At 41.7% G+C, this 23,175-nt stretch overlaps 1 protein-coding gene across 6 annotated transcripts in view; it reads right to left on the minus strand.

The window, feature by feature from the left end:
• Window positions 1-4,452: 4,452 nt before the first annotated feature.
• The window catches only part of Cut (homeobox protein, cut), a 136,894-nt gene continuing 118,171 nt past the window's right edge, over window positions 4,453-23,175 (minus strand). Inside the window, exons 5-9 of one of the 6 annotated variants that reach the window (XM_071718852.1) lie at window positions 20,735-21,997; window positions 12,044-12,383; window positions 10,947-11,595; window positions 10,588-10,861; window positions 4,453-9,818 (exon numbers count right to left, since the gene is read on the minus strand). In XM_071718852.1, coding sequence (XP_071574953.1) covers window positions 8,113-9,818; window positions 10,588-10,861; window positions 10,947-11,595; window positions 12,044-12,383; window positions 20,735-21,997 — 4,232 coding nt within the window. In that variant the 3' untranslated portion in view covers window positions 4,453-8,112. Of the gene's footprint in view, window positions 9,819-10,587; window positions 10,862-10,946; window positions 11,620-12,043; window positions 12,384-20,734; window positions 21,998-23,175 lie in introns of all 6 variants that reach the window. The other 5 variants (XM_071718813.1, XM_071718830.1, XM_071718822.1 and 2 more) reach the window with 5 other exon arrangements.

Genomic DNA, 23,175 nt, shown 5'->3' on the forward strand with positions numbered 1-23,175 from the left:
TTTTCGACAACATCAAGTATAGATTTACATACAAATAACATGAATAATAACAGTAACTCATATACATTATCATTTTTATTTTTTATATTTTTTTTATTAAATTAAATGGAAGATTATTGATAATTGTAGTTTGCTGAAAAGCGCCTAGAAAACATCTAATTCTCTCCGCGATCTCTGATTCGCTGTCTCAAGTAGTCACACTAATTCAAACATTCGATGTGGCGCGCTTGATCGGCCGCCATGACACTTTCGGCGGTGCTTTCGGAGCGGGCGGACGAAGTGTCCGCGCTCCGCAATTAATCCGCGAATTTTACTCGTTAAGTGTGCCTAAATAGCCGTCTTTCTATCGGGAGTGCCGATTAAAGTGACGGGCGATCGCCGGAATGTGTCGGTTTCCTCGGATCATCGTGATCGTTGCCGTTTCATCGATCGTGATCGACGCTGGACTGTGAGGTTTGAATTCGGGCTGCGTTATTCTCTTTGGACGTTTTCGTGCTGAAAGCGTATTCGATCTTTCTTTAACATACTGTGCAATAGAGGTAGAATACGCTTTCAGCACGAAAGTGTCCAAAGGGAATGCAGCCTCTCGGCGTAGTATACTCCAGTGAGTACGAATTCCGATGACGTAGGCACGCGAATATGACCCTTATGTCTCCCTAAGATAAATCAGTACGTGTTTAACGTACTTTTCATTAGACGTAGCATGTCCAAAATTTAATGCTCATTGATAATTATATCATGCGTATAAACTGTATCTAACGGGTAAAGCGGGAAATCCGCCGCTGAGTATAGTATATCGCGTCGGTAGACGATCAGTAGACGATAGAGACGGCGAATGTGCCACAGATCCGTCAAATAAACTCCATACAATCGTAGCGTCACTTGCTATGTGGCGTCTGGTCGCGTCGGTAACTTGGTCGCGACGATAACATGAAAACGAGAATTTCGCCAAGTAAACTCCGTGCGATTGTAGGATCACTGGGTAAAGTGTGTCGCGTCGGTAATACGAACAAAAATTCCGTCTCAAGCGAACTCGGTGCTCGGTGCGACTGTAGTAATAATAGATATCTCGCGTTAATAACGTAGTACAGTGAATGTACATTTTGCAATTCCGTAAAATAAATTTCATACTACCGTAGCATAACCATAATTTTCTACGGATCGATTATTTATGCATAAATTAATTAAAATATGCAGTATTTATATATGTAGTAATTGACAGTGATAGCGATTATTTTTTACTTTGGCCGCAATCACTGCTTATAGTTGTTTTGTAGGCTAGAAACTCGAATCTGCTGTTTGCTTTAATAATAGCTGTGATTGCTAAGTTTGTAAAACTATATGCATAAGATAATTAAAATTTGCGACATTCATTGACAGTGATTGCGATTATTTTTTACTTTAGCCGTGATCACTGCTTATGGTTGACTTGCAGGCTAGAAACTCTGTAGTTTGCTGTAATAATAGTTGTGATATATAAATTATATGTATGAGATAATTAAAATTTGCGGTACTTATTGGCAGCGATCGCGATAATTTTCCCTGTTAGTCGCGATTACTGCTTACGGTATTCTTTAAGCAGTTCGTTGTAGTTATAGTTCATTATGATTTTCTTCAGCGGTACATGTATTCATTATGTTTATAAAATTATATGCATGAGAATTAATTGAAACAATACTTATATACGTATTGACATAATAATTGGCAGCGACCGTGATGATAAATTTTCCGTACTGGACGCTGTTAGTTACAGATGAATAAATAATTATAGTTTACGTTATGATCATTATATTTGTAAGATTAATCGAATATCTTTCTTTTCCTTTCCTTTTAGACAGATTAAAATACGCAGTAATAATTGAGTAGTTAAATTATAGTTAATGCGATGGTAGCTACGGTTATAAAAATTTCTTTTTTTATTGTATTTATATTAAATTCATATTAAACTTTAAATTGAAAATAAATAGCTCGCAAGAATTGAACGTATAATATTGGTAGTGCCAATATTACAATAAAATATTACGCATTTTATACATAAACGTAATTAGTAAACGTATCTAACGTTGATATTTTTAAAATTTTTCGATACAATTTAATTCGGAAACCTAGCTTATACAATATCGAGAGAGGTACTTGCTACGTCTAATGAAAAATCCGCTATCGTCAATAGTTGATTGCAATTATGTCGAAACGCATCGTGGAACAAAGTGCATTTTATCTTCGTGTCATGTTTTGCGTGTCGCACCATGGCGAACTTGCGGCGTGAATTCGCGATTTTTCTGCTATTCCGAAAACGAAGTGTAAAGCGCGAGTTAACTTGCGGAGTTCGTTCAGTGCGTGATTAAGTACTCGTTTCCGGCATTCATCGCTTCCTCGACGGATCTGACAAAGGACATTTCCAGGATGGATTTTACAACGGATGTAGTAAACAGCAATGCCCTAACTGGTGAGTAAAATTATCTATTCGTTATTTAAGTATGTACATATATGTGTGCATGCTATCGTGATAACGCATATACATGATTGCGATTATTTATTGAATCATAAGGGGGAATAACTGAGAAATATTTAAATAATTAAAATCAATTATAAATGACAAAGTATTTAAGTAATTATTTATACAATTTATTGCGTACAGCTGCGTTTTAATAAAAATGGAAATAATTAAATGATATGTGAGAATCAGTACATACAAAAAATATAATTAATTAAAATTAATTATAATACATTAATTTCTGTGCAGGTACAGCTAAAGGTGTACTTAGCGAGGGTACAACGACTGGTGAGTGAATTCATTTATTACATCTTTATATTAATCAATAACAATAACAATATCATCCGCCACTTTCACTGTTATTCTTTTATATATGTATAACTATTAAGAGCCGCGCTTTGATGATTGTATTCTCATTTACAATTTACATTTTTGCAAATAAATAATAAAATTATTTACCCCATTTCGACAATACAAATTGCAATTTTATTTAAAGGGCTCTACAATACCGAGATCTCTTAGACGCGTACCTACCGCGCTTAACGAAAGTTTAATAAAGTACATTCTCTTGTGAATGTTTTTTTTGTGTGAATATATGTAATAAATATTTATACATATATAAAATATAGAATAGGAAGATTAAAATATTTTCTTATATTATAAGCGTACATAAAATTTATATTTGCAATCGAAGGTAAGTGATTGTGCTGGGAAATCACATGCTTCTTTCCTCATCTGTAAGATGCCGCTGCAGCAAACGTTAATAAAAAAAAGTAAAAGTTTGTTTAACATTTCAAAATAATTCCGAGATAATATAATTATACAAATTTATTTTTTAATTTCTCTACAGTTTTGTTAAAAAATAGAACATCGTGTTTAATTATTTTCTTTATTTGCACGATAATGAGTATCTATAATAAATTAGTGCAATAAATTAGTATAAAAACATTAAATCCATTTTTCGTTTTCTATTTTTTAATGTGCATATAATATGCGAGATCCATAAAAATAATATCCAGTTTAATTAGTTAAAAAATTTTTTTGTTATTCTAGCAATTTTATTCGTGTCAAAAGTTTAAAATTTATTAAGGCTATATTAAAGCAAGATCAATACGGTAAAAAAGGGAAAAGATGGGTGATTAATAATTTGCAGCGTAATATTTAATATACAGGCTTTTAATTTAGAAACTTTTTAAAGGAAACATTGATACGAATAATATAATTTTATGCGTATATACAATGAAGATAATCTTCCATTTATCTCGTGGTTGAATTGTATGTTATTGCATGTTTAACAACTACTTCGAGAATTTTAAACGGTAAGAATGTAAGATTCATCTAGAGAATCAGAATAACAAGAATAATTAGCGTAATAATACTTAAGACAGTTTGAAACATCAAGTCTCTTCATGTTATTATGTATATTTTTACAATTATACGCTTGTTACATATTTTTCCAGTATTAAATAACAGAGAAAAACATGTAATAGATATATTGTGTAATAAATATATTATTTGAAAGGAAACAAAGATAAGCCATCATATGTTGCTTCTTCACGTTTTATATGCTACATAAAAGTAAAATATTATGAAATTCTGTCTTTCTGAAAATGAATTACTAAAAAATCTCTTTTTGCCCTTAAAAGTGGTGATTATTAAACATGCACATATCAAATTAATCAAGAAGATAAAGAGCTAAAGTTTTGAAATTCGAAGAGAAGCATTTCAAAGTTAGAAACAAAGCAAATAAGTTGTAGCAATAATTTATTCTGTCAATGTCTCCGAGGCGGTGATGATTGTTATTGTTATTGATATTTAGCAACAATTAGCCGCCTTAATGTTCAAATTCTCACGGAAGAGATGGATAATATAATTTAATATAATTTTTCGTAAAGTCGCATAAAGGAGATATTAAAGATCCTTATAAGTTAAGATCGTCAATAAATCTCTCATATATCTTCAATATTTTGTATACCTTATTTATTTCTTTTTTATCTTCGTATAATAATCGTAAACGTACAATTTAAAACAATAGTGCTCGTGTGTTTATGCAATGTACAGGATACTCTTTAAAGCTATAATACAGTTCGAAATGAAATACAAATCAATAGACTATTACTTTAGGTAAACCTTCTTGTTTTTTTTTTAATACATTATTTTCACTACTGGATGACAGTGTCCTTCGTGGTTCGTTTACTCTTCTTTTTTTTTCTTTTTTTGATCGTATGCCCGCGCGCGTGCGGTTTCGGTACACGCGCGCGTCTCTCCCTCGCGCGTCCTGGGGGGGGGCCTCAACAGCTTTTAAATGTCTATCTACAAGTTACCTTTTGTTGTAAAATATTATTAGGTTTTACGATATGATTTCCCTCCTTCCCGCCGTTGTCGATAACGCTAACGCATCCGCACGCAATTATGCACTTGTGTATTCGTTACGTTATATTACATGTCCGCCGTACACCATAGACGGTCGTCGATCTTTGCTCTCGACATAAAAGCTGTACTGTTTAAATAATTAAAGCTATCGGCTATCTACCGGCTATCCTGTATCTACAAAGAATCTATGCGTTACACTTGTCCGCCGCGAACGAAGAACAGGGAAACAATCATAATGTATAACATATATAATAAATCGTAAGGCGCCTATCCGTCGAGCTTCGGCCGCGATTGCGGCCTAAAATCCGATCGTCTCATCGACACGAGTCGCATTATTGTTGTACCTGTAATAAATCCTAAGAAAACGAGCTCGCGTTCGACTCCTCCGTCGTGAGAATCGACGATTATCTACGGATTCGCGATTGGCGGATGCCGCGTCAGTCGTACAGTTAACCGAAGTTGACAAATCGTATAAGGATGAATATTAGACTAATGCTCGAGCGAAATAATTTAGTTTGGTATTCGAAGATGTGAGATCGCACGTTTGTTCTTTTTCTCCCTGCTTCATCGTAACCTGCTCGCATCCGGAGCTTTTACTATCGTAGCCCAATCGATGTATTATTCGATAATAGACTTATAGACGATCGATGAAATACGGATGTCTTTGTCGTGATCTCGTCTGCCACGATCGTTCATATTCTCGTTGATCGTCAGGCTACTCGGTAAGACTCAGGATCATCACTCGTCGACAGGCGGAATCAGCGTCATTAAGTTACGAGATGTAATCGCATGAGTATAGCAATATGTACATTCGATAATCCGGTCCGATCGACTTCCGTTGTGACGATTCATGAAAAACTTTAAAAAGAATCGAGAATCAAGGTTGGGGAATGGGGAAAAACAGAATCAATCGATCACTGGTCTCTCGTTTAGCAATGCCCTTCTAAAGCGATCGTCTCGCACGAATTCCTTGCGTCTCTGCCTCGTGCCATGCAATATCATTCACGTTTGTTTCCATTTTTTTTTATATTTTTAATTGCGGACTAGAATTTAATTGAAGATTAAAATTTATTCTGGTAAATACTATAGTTTGATTCGTAATAATTCGAGGACTGTCTCTCTTTCTCTCTCTTACGAAGTTTATCACGCACGCACATGTTCACTCATTCGTTCACTCGTCCTTTCGCTCTTAATGTCTCGCTGAATCGCCTCGAAGTATCTTCTATTCTTCTGCGCATTTTTCCCTCCCTCTAGGCATCGATTAATTTACGGCAAATTCTCATAATTACGTGTTCTCCTTTTGCGCCGCTTATAATAAACCGAACGCTGCATTTTCACGGATCGCGACGAGTGGTCATTGAAACACATGGCTCAATTCTCTTTCTTCTCTTATCTCATCGTTCGTCACTGATTACGCAACTTCATTCTTACGGTGTGCAATACCGTCCGCGACAAGTGAAAATTCAGCGTGCAGTCGCTCAATGTGTACCGCTGTTAGTCTGCGTGTGGATATATTCGTACGCTATTAGATAGTTAAGTGTGGTAAGTAAGTAAATATACAAGATCGTATTGTGTATATATACGTTCGTGTACCTGTATGTGTATATGTATATGTGTGTGTATGTATGCATGTATGTAGTTCTTTGTTTTCGTATTCCGAAGTTTCTTCCATTCTTTTCCTTTGTACAGAAATATTTACATATGCTAAAAATCGCACGTTAAATTCGCGCAATCTCTCGCCTCGTTCTGTGAAATCGGCGTGTCTGTTCGTCTTTTGCTCGCACGCGCTCTTTCTCTTTATGCATCATCGCAATATAAGCTCTATCACATTGGCTTTACAAGCCACATTGTTGTCACGACAATGATTCTAATAATAATAAAATAATAATGATTATTGATAAAATAATGAGAATAATAATAGTAATGATAACATAAGCCTAATAATACAATAATATAAATATAATACAATAATAATCAAAAGAATATTAAATAATAATCGTCAAAGATATTCATCACCAATTATTTTAGCGCAGCTAATAGTTTCCAACAAATAGAAAAAGGAAGTTTAAATAATCATCTCGTGGAACGAATAAATTTACTTCTTTTTTGGTATTTTACATTCTGCAACGCCGTTCAACATATCAACGTAAAAATAGTAATCGATGACAGTGCTCTTGTCAACTGAGATTATTCAATAATGATAATTATAATTATTTAATAATAATATTAATAATTTGTAATTATATATAATAGCAGTGATAATAATAACATTGGTAACGGTCTTAAGTGATCATTCTCCTCGCAGTTTTATAAATAGACGGGTAAGCAAAAGGTAGGAAAAAAGAGAGGAAAACGTCGAGTCTTAACCGAAAGAGATAAAAAGGTACGTAACTGGAGATAGAGAGAGGAGTATACAACATTAACAGCTTAATCGCTATGGGGGATATAGGGAGGCGAGTATAAACAATAACATGAATCACAATTATGCAATAATTATTAATCGGCCGTTCCGTCGCGCGTAATTTTCGTTTAAAAATTAATAATAATTCGATCTAACAATTAGTTACTGGGAGATTGCACTGTGGCGAACCCGGACCACCTCCGTTTTCCGTGAATTATCTAGTCCGCTCCTAGTCTCTCCCCTCCTCTGGAATGATACCCCATCGATCATCCATCATCGGGAGGGGGGGATGTCATCCAAAAACGAAAGCGGCCGGGGTTCTCTCGAATTTCGAGCGAATTGCAACGAGAGCCCGTCGTCCTTCCACAGCCGGGCTCGTTGTACTTCACAGTTCCTCTAAATGATACGATCTCGCCATTGGCCCGCGCGCACCGACACTGATCTCGTAACACTTGCCGCATAGAAAATGTCAATGTGAGTCCTTTTGATTGAGCTCCGTTCAGTTTTGATCGTTTTGTTCTCCTGGCGCTGGTCCGTCGACCAAGATATCCTCTTGTTTCCTCTCCGATGACACCTTCCTAGATTCTTTGCGTTCGCCTCACTATGATAATGCCCTCGTGGTAGGCAGGACTCGCACGATCGAGTCCTATAGCTGGTTTTCTCATTTAAAACTTAACTAGATCGGTGATCCTTGCGGAACGTCTTTTCTTACAAAGCGTTTTGGCATATCTCAACAATACGACCCTGGAAACACGTTGGACATTCCGCTCGAGTTTCGACTTTGTCCGAAGAAAAAACATCGAGCTCGCGCGTAATCCCATGGAATTTTGTGCCTCGAATTGTCCTAGTAATCCCACGTTTCCTCTGGTTCGTGTTTCACCACGTCCTTCGGACTTTCTTCCGTGGACTGTTGCGTCTGTTGCGCCGACGGCGGTCTGAGCGACGTCGTTGGACTGTTCTGACCAGACTTTGGACTAGGAAGCGGGCTATCTCGATCGGCCCCATTGTTGCCCGACACGGAAGAGACATCGCTCTGAGCATCCTCTTCGTATCGATCCTGCACTGGTGTCGGCTCGACTCTTATAGTTTCTTCGGCCTCTCTCTTTACTCCGTAATCGTCCGTCTGCATCACGCAAACGCCATTGATGATAACTTCGTCGCCCGTTCTCGTTGGTTCTTGCCACTCTGGATTCACCCATTGTGGTGCCGCGGGTTTTCTTCTATTGGACCTGGCCGTCGTGGGTGCCGTCGGTGTTTCTGTGGGTTCCCTCTTTATACTGCCGGCCGAACCTTCCGAATCCTCGCTACCTAGATTACTCATCGCGTCCTCGACGTCCTCGTCCTCGAATTCTTGATTGGGCTCTCGCTTCAGGGCATTCATGGAGAGGTCAAGACCGGAGCATTGTTCCTTTAATGCATTACCTACCAGGGCCGCCAGGTTAGGATTAAAGTACGGAGAGTAAGGTAAAGGTACATTTCCTAAACCCAGTCTCTCCTTTTGAATCTCCAACAGTCTTTGGTTCAATAACAATCTGAATTGAACAGGGTCGAACGGTTGGCCGGGTTCTCGTGGCGATTGCGGCTCCGGTTGGCCGTGCGGCGTCTGTTGCTTCAGTCTCATTCGATGATTGTGAAACCAGTTCGTTATCGTCCTCGAGGACAGGGCAAGTTCACTGGCAAGGAATTCGATGGTGGCCACATTGGGATACGGATCCAAGGCGAAGGCGAGTCTGAGAGCTTCCTTCTGTTCTTCCGAGAAAAGAACGCGCTGCTTCTTCCCGGTAGTGGGTCCCGGACCAGGTGATGCCGCGTGGTAGAACTCGGCCGTGTCGTTACTCGAAGTGTCGGAGCTGTTGTCGTGACCGGGACCGCTGCTACGTCGTCTCTTGTTCGCCTCTCGTCGTTCGTTCTTCAACGCCTGCAGTCGATCGACGTTGTGTGCGTCTGACAGCCAAAGTTGCATCCTAATGAAAGGCTCCCGGCCTTTTATACTGAGCATATGCCATGGTTTCGGTTTGCTCAGTAGCTCACTGACGGAGCCCTGCGACAGACCGAGAACTGCTTCACCGAAGATCTTTTGGCCGATGTTGTTAGCCAGTAACGCTTCCTTGATCTTCGTTGTGATTGTCTGTGTGTCGAGATCCTGCGTAAGGGCGGCCATCTCGTATACGCTTGGTGAAATGTGCGGATGAAGACTTCGAAGTGGCGACGGTGCCATTTGATGATGCGGCGAGTGTAGTGACATTTGTTGCTGCTGCTGCTGTTGTTTCTTTTGGAGTTCTTGCATGCTGAGCTGAGTATGAGGATGATGAGGTCCGGGCGGGGTCAACATCATCGGTGGTGGCGGCTGCGGATGCTGCGGATGCTGCGGATGCTGCGGATGTTGAGGACTTTGTTGTGGTGGGCCGAGCTGCATCTGATTCTCCTGCTGATGCTGTTGCGCCGCTGCTTGCGCAGCTGCTTGAGCGGCGGCCTGCGCCTTCGCTGCGTTCTGAAGCTGTTCTTGGACGAGTTTCGTTGGCGGCATAGGTTTCATAGGTGTTCCACAAGCTGTAACAATAAGAAATTCGATCAAGAAAATTCAGGAGTTTTAAACGAAATTTGATAGTCCGAAAGCTCATCTCCTACGGACGTCAAACAATGCAAGTCTTTGTCCATTTATTTCTATCAAAGATCATATCAATACAATTTTCAACTCATTCTGCAATAAAATAAAGAAGTTGCATATATTGTAAGGTCTTTGATAAAGTATTAGAGTGATATGTAAGGAAGAGCCGATTATTTAAATGAATGTCGAAGTTTAGTTTATAATATTTAATTGAAAAGGATGAGAAAATAAGTTATAGTTCAACTTGGCTTGCACATTCGTTACAAAATTCATTTATGTCCCTTCGTACCGGTTACACTAACACAGAAATTCACGATTCGTGAAAGATTTCTCTTTTAAGCCTTAACACTGAATACCGCAGTCTCAACCAAACTAACAGCTACCGTGTCTCACTATCTAATGAGCATCTGACAAAGGCTCCGTTACGAGTGACTCCGGAACACGTTACCGTAAAAAATAAACTCGCCGAAAAATCAGAGACAAACGGTAGTGGGGTGCATTACTGCTTACTGGAGTAAACGGAATACAATAAACATTTGCTCCGTTTTCAATCGACGAAGGAATCTTACAATATGTTGCAAAGATGTCATGCTTGTTTAAAGTTGTTTTTTTGTCGTAACAAAATACACGTTATCGTGACGTCGTGTTCGTCAGACATATCAGAGCTCCCGAACTACATTGATAATAAAGTAACAAAACATCTATATTGACCTGAGTTAAACTTACGAGGCAGGCCGCCGTAGCCGCCGGTCCTCATTAGCTTCTCCGGTGCGATCTTGTACTGGCTGGCGACGAGCTTGTGCACCGCGTTGTCATCTTCGAGGAACATCTTCATCCGGATAAAGGGCTCACGACCCTTTTGGGTCAGCATGTGCCATGGTTTTGGACGCGCGAGGAGGTCTGACACTGATCCCTGAGATAGACCCAATACTGATTCGCCGAATAGCCGCTGTGAAATCGAATACTGAGACAGCTGTTCCTTCACCTGTGGATTAGAAATATTCAAAATTAGATATATGTAACACAAACAATAAATTGACGCTTGGTATGATTACTTGAATCACGCTTACAATCACGCTTACCCTCTTTACAATATCTTCAGTGTTAAGATTATTGTACAGGTCGAACTGCTGCTGGGTAATCGGAGGAAGCACGGCTTTCAGCGGTCTTTGATTGGCCGAATGGTGAGTTGGGGTGGACGGTTGACTTATCAGACTGTTCGTGATAGAGGCCATTCTCTGAAGAGGGCTGGCTGCCGCTGCACTAGAGAATTCCTCGTTGGGTGTCATCGCGGGGGGAAGTATGGAATTGCCAAGGGGTGAACTCGCGCTGGAACCGCCGGGCGTTGATTGAGGACCCGTCGATTCCTGCTTCGGCCTCACTAAAGAGAATGCACTTCCGGCGTGTCTCATCGCCTCTTCCATCTTCTCTTTTTCTTCTTCCGACACACCGTTTATCATTTTATTGCGCGGATCCACTTTGCCTAAACTCAAGTCCTGAACACCGCCGCCGCCATTCGCGGCTAAGTGGTGTTGTTGAAGAGCTTGCTGTTGAAGTGCCAGCAAACCTGGTAGTCCAGGCAATCCCGGCAATCCGGCCATCGAGGGATTCTGACCTGGTGCGGCATTCAATTTTTGGAGCTCACGGTGATAAGCATCCAATGCTAGTCGAATGTCTTCCTGGGTGCGCTCGATGCCATGAAGACCGCCCTGGGTACCACTGAAAAAATGCGGAAAGATCGCGCTACGGTCAATCGAGGTCATGTGCTGTCCTCAATAACGATCAATCGCGGTAAACGCAATCGTACATAAATGTTGTACGATACATCCATCAACTTTAAATTACATGTCGCACAGAAAAATCTTTTTTTTTTTTTCAATTACCATCGAGATACATATAGGTCATATTCTATTACATAGAGTATTTTTATTCAAGTTAGGTAGAGACATAGAAATTTGCACCACTTAAATAAGGTTTTCTTATCACGAAATAACGATTTGCTCTTGACATTTCGTGCCACAATGTCCGAGTAAGTATAAGACATTAATTCGGTCGTGTGTGTCATCCGTTTAGTCATCATCGTGCATCGGAAGAGATTGTGTGTCAGTCGGGTGAATTGCGATATAAACGTCGGCAAGCAAATCCATGTCATTAATCGTGATCTTACCTAGGGAACTCTCGCGGACGAAGATTTTCCACTCTCGTGCCCATCAGCTTGGCCAATTCTTCTTGGTAAATCCTTACCACCTTCTCCTGGGGAATGTCGTCGTTTTCGTACTTCTTCAGTCTCCTATTTTGGCTGTCTTTGTTGAACGGACTCGGGCAACCGAGTCTACTCGGACTCTTGCTGTCAGCGTCGTTCGATATCTCGTGCTCACCTCGCATTTGCATATGGCCCGGTTCCGAGAGAATATGTGCCAATCTTTCGTCATTCATTTCCTGTGGACCACCATCCTGTGGTCCACGTGCGAATGCTGGCATTCCTTGCTCCTTGCCTGAAACATACTCTACGGGTGAGGCACAACTTGTGGTGTATTCTTACTCAGTTTGGTTGATCTTAAGAAATATATAATTAGATACACATAAAAATAAACTTAAAGTGAAAAACACAAATAATTCGCGACGCGTTGTTTGACTGACTTTTGAGTGATAGCAGTGCTATTTGCTATTTTCGCACATTTTCTTCTGTTGAGATCATTCTATGTCTCAAGAAATTATGTTATTTATTTAATACTATATAACATGATTTATATATTGTTGTAAAATCTCAAATTGATTTTACAAACCACATTCATTTTTTTAACAAAGAATGTTTATTCAAAAATATAGTAATCTATATAATAATGAGTCATATTTGGAGGATGATTTTATGTTCCTAAGTAATTAATAACGCGCGCAATCGATAACTGCGTGCTGAACCCGAAGGCGAAGTATACTCAACGACGATAATTAAAATATCCTCTTCTGAACTCTCTCCCTTGTGGTCTTCCCCCTGCACGTCGGTAGGAGTGTAGTCCCTCCTACGTGTTTCCCGTCTAATTGACCAATCAGCTGCAAGATTCAGATGAACGAACCACCGATCGTGTCTTTGATTGCTCTCACGAGCATCGCACGCGAATCGGCGAGAGAAAGTGGCTTGACACACGGCGTAAGAAGGCCGTACGTATTTTGACGGGTATAGAAGAAATAATCTTCGGGTGATTTGTCCATCAAGATATGATGTTCCTTACTTAAACGTGCATTCGTGGAATCTACTGTATTTCCAGGATTGCGAATGCAGTGAACGATTCTTACCAGACGCGATTCGAGAGCTACGTTTTGTATCATTATCTTGTATCATTTGTGTTATGTAGATATGATTACTTCTAATGCCATGAGCAATCGCAACGTCCGCGGCGAGTGCCGCATTAAGAAGAAGAATAAAGTCTCTTTTTCATCGCTTCTCTGTATTAGAGTATCGTATAGCATACATCCTCCACGGGAAATTTAACTTCCCTTGCGATAATCCGTGTAAGTTGCATTCCATCTTATTATACGCTCTAACGCTGATAGATAAGTACACCTGTGTCAGAAGAAATCGACAGACTTGCCGATTAAGATAACGATAGCGAAATGTCCGTGCAATTGATAACCAGGTGGGTGGTTCGAAACATTCAAGTGAAATCGGGAAAAGAGAGAACGATGACGTATATGCATATCCGCGCGATCGCGCATTGTCGCAACGTTTGAATTCCTGCCAACAAACTCGTGCTTGCGTGATTATGCTTCTGCTCTCTTCATGCGCCTATAGATATACATATAGAACTAACAAAAGTTCCTTCATAGATCTGTACAACAGATTCTGGATCTGTTAGGATCAGATGCTATTAATGAAGTATTTATAAAGTGAGAAATTAGTAGATACCGCGATGACCGACATAAAATAATCTTGGCAAACGTAATTGGAAATGTGTCAGAAGGATTGCTCATGGACAAATGTTATAAATTTTTATCATATTATAAATATGCATTGTTATATCACTGGCAATTTTATCGCTGAATTCGGAGAAGCATATATGTAACGATTACGTTACATATATGTAATGATGTTTGCGGGTATATACCGAGATAAAAGAAATGAGGTCACTATTATATACATCTTTTCTGTGGGTAGACCATCTGTGATCCCGAAATCAACGTCATCATTATCGAACGGTATATATCCTTTGAATTGCGTAATGGCAATATTTTATAAGCTCCATTCAAGGAATCACGTTACGTGGCCTTGATTGATCCTAAAGGTTGAAATAGACAAATTTTATCGCCGGTAGTTCACGATAGTTGCTGTATCTAACGTGCCTAATAACAATCTTATTTATTAAAGATAATTAATTTTGATATATAGCACTTTGAATTCTCCGCTCTGCACCATTATCGTGCAAACCAAATGCTGCCGCACGACAACGTAGTTCAGTCTTGTTAGAAACTGACGGTGAGAGATGAGTTACTTGCGTCACTATAACATCTTCCTTTCTGCGGGTACTTCGGCATCACATGGGAAACCTTACGCGCATCGTGTAAGGAATCGTGTGCGCTAGTTGATTATTACATTCGAGAACCAACATTCTCCCGCGCAACTTTCTCATAGAAAATCTAGAATATAAGTAGTCGAGCAACAAATATTATCGGACGAACGCGATCGTGGACGATACCTTACGGCGCGTGCAAACATACAACGACAACGAGCGCAATTCTTTACTTGTCGCGCATGTATCCGCAGACACTCTCATCAGTCCGGATACAATGAACGGTATCGCCGCAATTTTTCAATGTTTCTCTCAATTAAAAGGTATTTTTTCACAGGTTTGCTTAATCGCGAATCAACTTGTGCTACTTTTTAGGCGCTCGCAGCGTTGATTTGCGCGTTCCGCAGCAAGTATGCGCGTGTAGCATGTGTATTGTAGGTGTCGGTAAATTTTGATGAAATTAAATTTAGTAAAAGTATTTCATCAAATTATGAAAGATGTTACATTATGACGGGAAAGGCGTTAAAATCAGACGTTACTCCGAAAAATATCGCGTGAGTACATTGTATAATTCTCAACAGTTGGATGATAAAAGATTTTCATCTCATCGCTACTTCGATCGCTCACACATGCGTTAATTTCTCACGGTTTGAAAAATCTCGATGGCGGGATAAAGTCGCTTGGAAAATGGCCCGGTTGCTTACGCAATGTCGCGGCATGTCCCGCATTGTTACAAGCTTTGCGCACTAAATCCATACTTTTCTCAGCGATTGCACACCCGCCGCTGGCACCTTCGTCTCACCTGCGGATGGCGAAACGTCACGGTCGACGTGCGTCCCGATCGCGTCGCGGCATCAAAGACCGGTTACGGAGAATCGACGAAAGAGAGAACAATCGCGTCCGTTCGCAGTACACAATGGGCGCGACGATGACGCGCGAAGGAAATGTTCGCGTACGCGTACGCGTGCTCGTGCGTGTTTCGCCGGAAAGGAAACCGTACCGCCGGCAATTATATTCGCGCCGTAAAATTGTCTCGACGCATGCACGTGCACGCGACGCGACCCGCGCACACACAAGCGCGCACGCGGCGCGAAATAAGGGAGAAACGTCGACAATGGATTCTGATTACAAAATCTGGAACGATTTCGTGGGAGCTCGCCGGTAACAGTGACTTAAGAAACTCACCCGATTGTTGCGGGAGCGAATGCGAGTTACGGGTTACGATGCTTCCGAACGCTACGCGTCGCGATACGCGATCGCACGCGGGGATTTGTGGAGAACGCGCGTGCATGCGCCGCGTATGGAAATCGAGACACACGACGATCCTCGCGTCAGCTAGACTTCTTCGTAAAATTGGCACGTTTACACGGTGGAAATTGAGAACGTTGCATATATATACTGTTATATGATATTTAAGTAACATCGTCGAGGTAAATACATTCAATAATTTCAATAAATTCAATTAGCTCGATGCTCATTAAAAAGGAATGAATATTTCGTGAGTCGTCCGCGATATGCTAATTTGCCGAGCGGTCAGTACTTCACAATGAACGTGTTCACCGTGATATCATTTCAGAGATAAACAGGACAAGTATATACATAATTTGTTCGCATCTTCCCGTGCGCGTCCCAATCATCTTGTGCACTGCATCTAAATGTTCTTAAATACCTGGCAGAATGTCGATTGAGCAACTATTGAGTAATTTAACTAGCAACGCAGCGAAATTCTGAAGACATAAAATAAGTAACAAAATGCGATGCTGCGTAGGCAGCGCCTTCAAGTACCAAGTTCAAAGAATCTATCTCGAGGGGAATCTAGATACTATCGGCGAACTTACGATCACATTCACACGGAATCCTCGTTTGCATCATTGTTAAGAACGAAGGCGCGTTTGCATCCGAAAATCCTGATGGGGGATCGTGTGCGCATAACGTATCTTGCCGCGGCGAGGCGTCAAGATGTGGAAGGATACGAGCGGTGCATAAGATCCGATAAAATCGGCGCGCAAGGTGGAGCTAATGAACGAAACTTGTTCGCGCGGGATACAGTTGGAAGCGTTGCGTTCTGCAGCCGTTCGCGTGCACCTGTGCGCGCACCTGTATACAAGAAGTATTTTCCTCGTTACTTTGGTGGGTGGAAGCATGCTGTTGCGTACAACAGTTTGTTTAACTGACGGTGAGATATACGATGTCCGCGAGGCATCATCACGTCGGTTCCTTCTCCGAACAGTTAAAGAATAATCGGGCGCGCGCGTTTGTAGCCAAAGAACCGTTCCGACTTTAAATCGTATCAGTTCCGAACTCGGAAATCGCCAGTGATTCAAAACAAATTAATTTTTATATTTATTTTTATTTAGTATAGACACTCGAATGTCTGTGGTACCTGACTTATAAAAAATAAGAAAAATCACAAAAGAAAATCCTGCGACACTATAATTTCGAGTACGTGTGTAATTCATATATAATACACAGACTTTTTTCACTAGCAAGTACCGATTCGACTAATTCAGTCTGTACATGTTTAGATACATATAAAAATATAATTTATAATTATATGATTAAAAAAATTGCCTAAAAAAGCTTCATATATTTTCGCAAATAATATAAGTAATTTTTTTATAAAGACTATAATATAAAGATCTAACGAACAGCAGAGAGTCAGATGACCTCTGTGAGTCGCGTAATTTTTATTTAGTATGTATGTGAGTATATATGTAGTTCTGATATTGCCACGCGTAAATATTACATGAGTTTTGAAATCGCTGTCGCACTTCGATAATGTTATCTCTCTTTTGGATCGGGTCAACGTACGCAGATGAGATACTTTTATAATCGCGATCGTTGGGTGAACGCTTTTCTGGGTTCGGTATTATTCTCTATGTATATTTTGAGTTAGTCGAGCTTCTTTTTAAACATCGCTAATTATAAAATGGAAACAACGAAAAATCTGCTTCTCCATAAAGCGCGATAATTACATCAGTTATAAAAGCACGGACATCTTGTCGCTCATGGAAATCATAGTTATACGACTGTGAAGATGGCTCATAACGTTTTTTACTGCGATTACAAATCATCGCAACCATGATTTTCGCCTATAACAGTCTTCACGCCGCGAAAAGTCTCCGGTGAGATCGCGCGTGCGCAACGTGCGCACACACCACTGCAGGAAACAAAATCTTGCAATAAACTGACTTGGAGCTAGACCAACTATGTTTATTACGGTAATCTCGCTATGCGTTGTTCTTGGTTGCGCGTTTAGATCAATTGTGTTGTAGCGCTCCGCGCGAGCAATAATATATTGCTCAGACGTGCCGTGCTGAATAGTGGGCCAAGATCCAGATACGTTTGTCGTGGGATTAGTAGTTTCCACGAACGCGCGATTTTTGTGGCTTACCTTAAGCAACTGACTAAAAGATATCTGTGTTTATGTTAGTCGTGATTTAGGCCATCGAAATCCCGAGGACTCGAGGCAACATTAACTAGATTAAATCACCTCACCCTGAACTACACGCGAATAAATTCATTGTCAGCGCTATAGTAGCCTCGATGCGAGTAAATTTTCGTTAAAATTGCAGCATTCATAAATAAGTATGAGTGTAAAGATTAACGAATATCGCGTGAAGCAGACTATAGAGACTATAGAGCTTTTTATTTTATACGCGATATGTGCACGATTTACGTGATATCGAAGAATAGACTTTGTGTATGTGAATGTGTGTATGATGTTTCCAACGAAAATCGTGAACTAATACAAAATTATTTCGACTCGAAATCAATAGCACATTATACATATAATGGTAATGGTTTTCAAACGTACGAATGATAAATAAGGTGACCGCAAAGTCGATTCACAAATCACAATAAAGCTTTCAGCGACAGGTTGGTGTTCCGCCGCCTGTGCTTGTCTATGTAGCCCGTGATGAGTCGTTAGATCAGGTATTTAGCTCGACGTAAACTTATCTTAACCGACACCTCCACCAAAGCTAGGCGGCGCCTTTCAGGCTTTATAAAGCCACTGATTTTTGCCCATAAATCACGCCTGATTATAGAAGTTTCGGATATTACTCCAAGTATATTTATGCTATTGAACCGCGGCGGATTCTCGTTACGATCACAAAGGGCTTATGACCATGATTCATACGAACAAACGGCCGCGGTGAATGATTAATTTGACGACTAAAGAAACGTATTGCTGATGGTGTGCTACATTTTTAATACAGATTTTAAATATTCAATTGACCATAACTATTTTTAAATCTAAAGGAACTTGATTCATATAGCATCTATGAATTATTTTATGCAGTAACATGATATGCTTTAGTTGTTTAATACACTAACGGACTATATATATATATAAATGCGCTTAATTTAGAACTGAAATAAAATCCTGAAGTGGTACGATGTGAAAAAGAAATTGCATTTAAAATACGATTAACAATTACCACCGACGTTTCTTGTTACGATCTCTTCCCTACGACGGCTTACTTGACCAATTTCGACGATCGTATTAGCGGTGGTTCTTGCAATTCTGATTTACTGCCGTGCTCACGCCACGGGATAATACACGCACACGTCCCTGTAATTTTACGGCTGACGCATCGAGAAATGTTACGATCCCCTAAGTTTTTGTCACGGGTTTTCCTCCCGCCACCCTACGGCCGCCCTAACCCTTCATTCCAGTTGCCGTTCCGTCCCTCCTTCTCTCGCGTGCACTCCGTCCTATCCGCTGTAATGTCCCGTGATTGTTGTTACCAGAGATCCGACGGAAACCGACAATCCATTGATGCGGGACGCATGTCGTGCTCCGGCTGAATTTTATACACGTTTTATTTCGTCACCGGACGTGAAGGGAAAATGATGGCATTGAGTCAACATCCTGCGCGATTGATATTAATATTTACAAAAAAGCGGAAGGGACCGCACGGTCGCGTATCGCGAGTTTGTAACGCACGTCGCTATCGCGAGAGAATATTGTGAATTAAGTCCGTAAAGAAAAAATTTATTACGATATTAGATATTAGTGATATTACACTCTTATACTTGCCAAACATAACTCTATTATCACCCAGGATAGAATGTATTTTTCTAATTGCTATGAGTATATTGGAGAATGTTCATAGCGATGCTAAGATAAAATATCATTTATTCGCAATAATCTAGCAAGTCTGCAGCAAACCGAAAAGTGTAAATTGCCCTCCGCGATAAGTATAGACCGACGCGTTTAGGATTTCTATGTTCTCCACTGGATCTTCCTTTCTTCTCCCGTCTCTTCCCTTTCTACACACCCTTTATACATCTCACTCCTACCCAGTGCTCATCCGGGACTTCCTATTCCCAGGAGCTATTAGTCTAAACAATATGGCTGCCAAACGCAGCATACAATCGATAGCGGGCAAGGTATGCCAACGAGTTGCGTAATTTAATTAAGACTATAGTTGTTCAAGTCTAGATACGGCGTTTTTTGCATCAGATATTGAGTACAATGTGACTTCAATAACAACACGATATGGCGATGTAACGAAGTACTTTTTATCTCACAATTACACATAAATAAACCTATTACAGCTAGCTAATTCTATTCGTGTATAATATTTTATAATTATTACAGCTTTCTGCAAAATCATAGAATATTTGCTACAATCGACTTTTATCGATGACTTGCAGAATTTATCGGTCTCATTCTTCTAACCATAGTAAAAGCTCACGATGTCACCAACGCATACTTAACTCCCTAATGATACTTCGCGTGTGCACGAAGAGGGATGCGATCTCTTGAGCGTTCCTTTCCCGCGGTGCAGTTAGAGGGAACGGAAGTACCATCGGGCCCCGCGTTAGGCAGCCGAAAGGTTAGCTGACAGCTCGTGGTTAGTGATTCGGCGAGATGGATTATTGGCAGTGCGAGGCGGAAGATTTTCAAGAGTCAAGTCAATCGACAAGTCCATCGTCGACGACGAAGGCAGAAGTGCATTGTGACGAACAACTCGTTTAAGTCTTAAGGATCGAAGACGGAATGTGATTCAACGTAATTACACACTTAAGATAGCGAACCATTCGATTGCGCATCTTCGAATGGTCACGCTGAACTTTACCGTAAACGCGCGATTTATCACGCTTATGGGGCGTGGAAGGAAGTGAAATTAATCATGATTGCCACAGGTATCCGCTACAATGTGGCGGTATGTGTAATTACGATGTCTCGTCCGTCTTCATGGACATCGAAACGTCAGACGCTTCAGCCTTCGTCGTGTCAGACGTTACGCGTCGAGAAATTGTACGAAACGAAATAAAAAAAAACTATTAGTGAGAAACGGAGAGAGAAAGAGAGAGAGCTGGAACTGATGATCGGTACTCACCTTTCTTGGGGATCAGGGACTTGAGCAGCAGCACGGCGTTCTCGTCGCAAGCCCAACCGTGCATCTTCCGATAACTGTCGCGGCCCTTTTCAGTTAACTTGTCCCAAGGTTTGGGCTTGCTAAGCAACTCGCTGACCGTGCCTTGACTTAGCCCAAGAACGTATTTGGCGAATAGTCTCTGACCGATATTGTGTATCGACAACAGTTCGCGCACCCGCCTGGCTATGTGAAGAGTGTCAAGATTCTGCGAGGCGTACTTGTCCATATTATGACGCAACATCTCCTGCAGTCTCGCCTCCATGGGATCGCCCTTTGGAATGAGGGACTCGCCCAGCCGACCGGCCATACCGGCGGCACCGAACTCGTCGCCGAATCGGAAGGGATACGTTCGATCGTCAAACCGAAACGGACTCTTCAGGGTATCGAGGACGCTCAGCCCGCCGATATTGTTATTCGCCAGATGATGGCTATTGTTATTATTGTGACATGATTCTTGATCGGGCGGACTCTTCGGGGGTGGTGCGCTCGGTACGCCGGGCGTGAGACCGCTGCCATTGATGGAAGCCGAAGGAGTACTAGTTTCCACCATCGACGTCGGTGGCTGGAAGCTCGGCGGCGATGTCAAGGCGGTTGTGGAGGATGGTGTCGGAGGTGCCGGCGTCTCGTGTCCCGATACCGGCGTTGGTGCTTTCTCAATGACATCTAGACTGCCCAGGGGTGTTGTACCGATCGGTGTATTCGATTTCACCGGAGTATTCGAGGTGGACGATGGATCCGCGCCCGGTGATGGAAGATGATTTAAACTACTTGGCGTTGTTGGCGGGTGTAAACCCATGTGCGGTTGGGCTTGTTGCAATTGTTGTTGCTGTTGAGTTAACTGGCTTAATTGAGATGGCTGTGATTGCTGCTGTGGCGGTTGCTGCTGCTGCTGCTGCTGCTGCTGCTGTTGCTGCTGCTGTTGCTGCTGCTGTTGCTGCTGTTGGCTCATGATAGACCTTTCCAATGTCCGCCTCCAATTGGCGACGATCTCTTCACCGAGAAACGAGCCGAAGGTCTCGACGTTCTGGAGGGGTGGCGGAAAGAGGAGGCTCGAAGTCGTCGAAGTGGCCGAAGAAGGCGTCGGGGTGGAACGTGGAGGGAGGGAGGCTGCTGTCGGAGGCGGTGGCGGTGGTTGCTGGGAGGACACATGGGACGTAGGTGGCACACCTCCGACCCCGTGGGGCGAGGCGGTCGAGGCGCGCTGCAGGGGTGACGATAATCCACCTGCAACCACCAAAAACACAAGGGAGCCCGTCAGCACGATCTCACGCGTACATGACACTCAACCTAACTTCGGCTCGCGATGTTGTTCCCGTTCTGATCGCCAGTCCGTCCGCGCTGTCTCTTTCGAAGTACGAAATCGACCGGTGACTTCGGCTCTGTTGATCATCTTCCGGGACGACGGATGACCGAGACTCTCTTTTTCGACGCTTCGTCGAATTATAATCCACGCTTGAGTGTACAAACAAGGAACGACGTGGACGCCAACGAGAGGAAGACTGTGGAGACGTTGCCGATCGCCCGGAAAGAAATTGTGGCCGTAAGGATACCGTCCATCTCGCGTTGAACGTTGATCGCGATGACGCGCGCGGATTCGAGAAATCACGTCAAATAAGATGCAGTTCTTTGTCCTATGACGTGTTTGTCGCAAATGTCAGAGTACGGAATATCGCAGGGTTGGGAACAAAAACTTTCTACGTGGCTGCCTGGGAAGTATTATGTGGTCTTTTAAAGTACCATCAAGACTGGCCTCGAAAAAGATTTTATGTTACTACGTGATCTCGGCGTACGAGATGTTTGAAATCTTTACGTAAAGACGGTGCTCTTACTCCGTTACGGTTGAAGGAAGTAATAGCGGGATCGGAAAGATAGGAACACGAGCGACGACGACGTAGAAGGATGGATTCGGTCGGTTTGATTTAGAAGGGGCGACACGTTGCAGTATCCCTCTGGCTCTCTGCATGTACAGAGTGTCTCTTTCTCGTTCCTTCTCATCGCGCGCTCTCTCTGTCAGCTTGGATCGATTCATAATAAACTCTGTCCCCGAAACAATGGCTCGGCCCGGGCAAATATTGCGAATATCGTCCACAAATTTGCGTGCACGAAGTTTGCGTTTCCCAGTGTACGGATGGAAATAGGAGGGAAGAGCGGTTTAGAGGACCCTTTACGCGGGCAAGAGAGGAACATTTGGAACATTCGGTAAAAGACAAGGTAGGCCTATAAGAGAGAAAGATAAAGGGCTAATGTGTGTTCGATTGCGTTAGTACCTTCCACGAATGTACGTTATTATTAGCGAGAGAATGGCTCGAAAAAGTGCAGCCTAAGCAGCCAAGTCTGGAGAAATGAAATATGTATATGAGAGAGAAGTAGAGACGATAGGAATGATAAAACAGAGATAGACT

Source organism: Temnothorax nylanderi, unplaced genomic scaffold (genome assembly GCF_030848795.1).
Source record: "Temnothorax nylanderi isolate EJ_2023f unplaced genomic scaffold, tnyl_v1.0 TNYL_tig0007_pilon, whole genome shotgun sequence".
In the NCBI taxonomy this organism is placed as follows: Eukaryota; Metazoa; Arthropoda; class Insecta; order Hymenoptera; family Formicidae; genus Temnothorax; species Temnothorax nylanderi.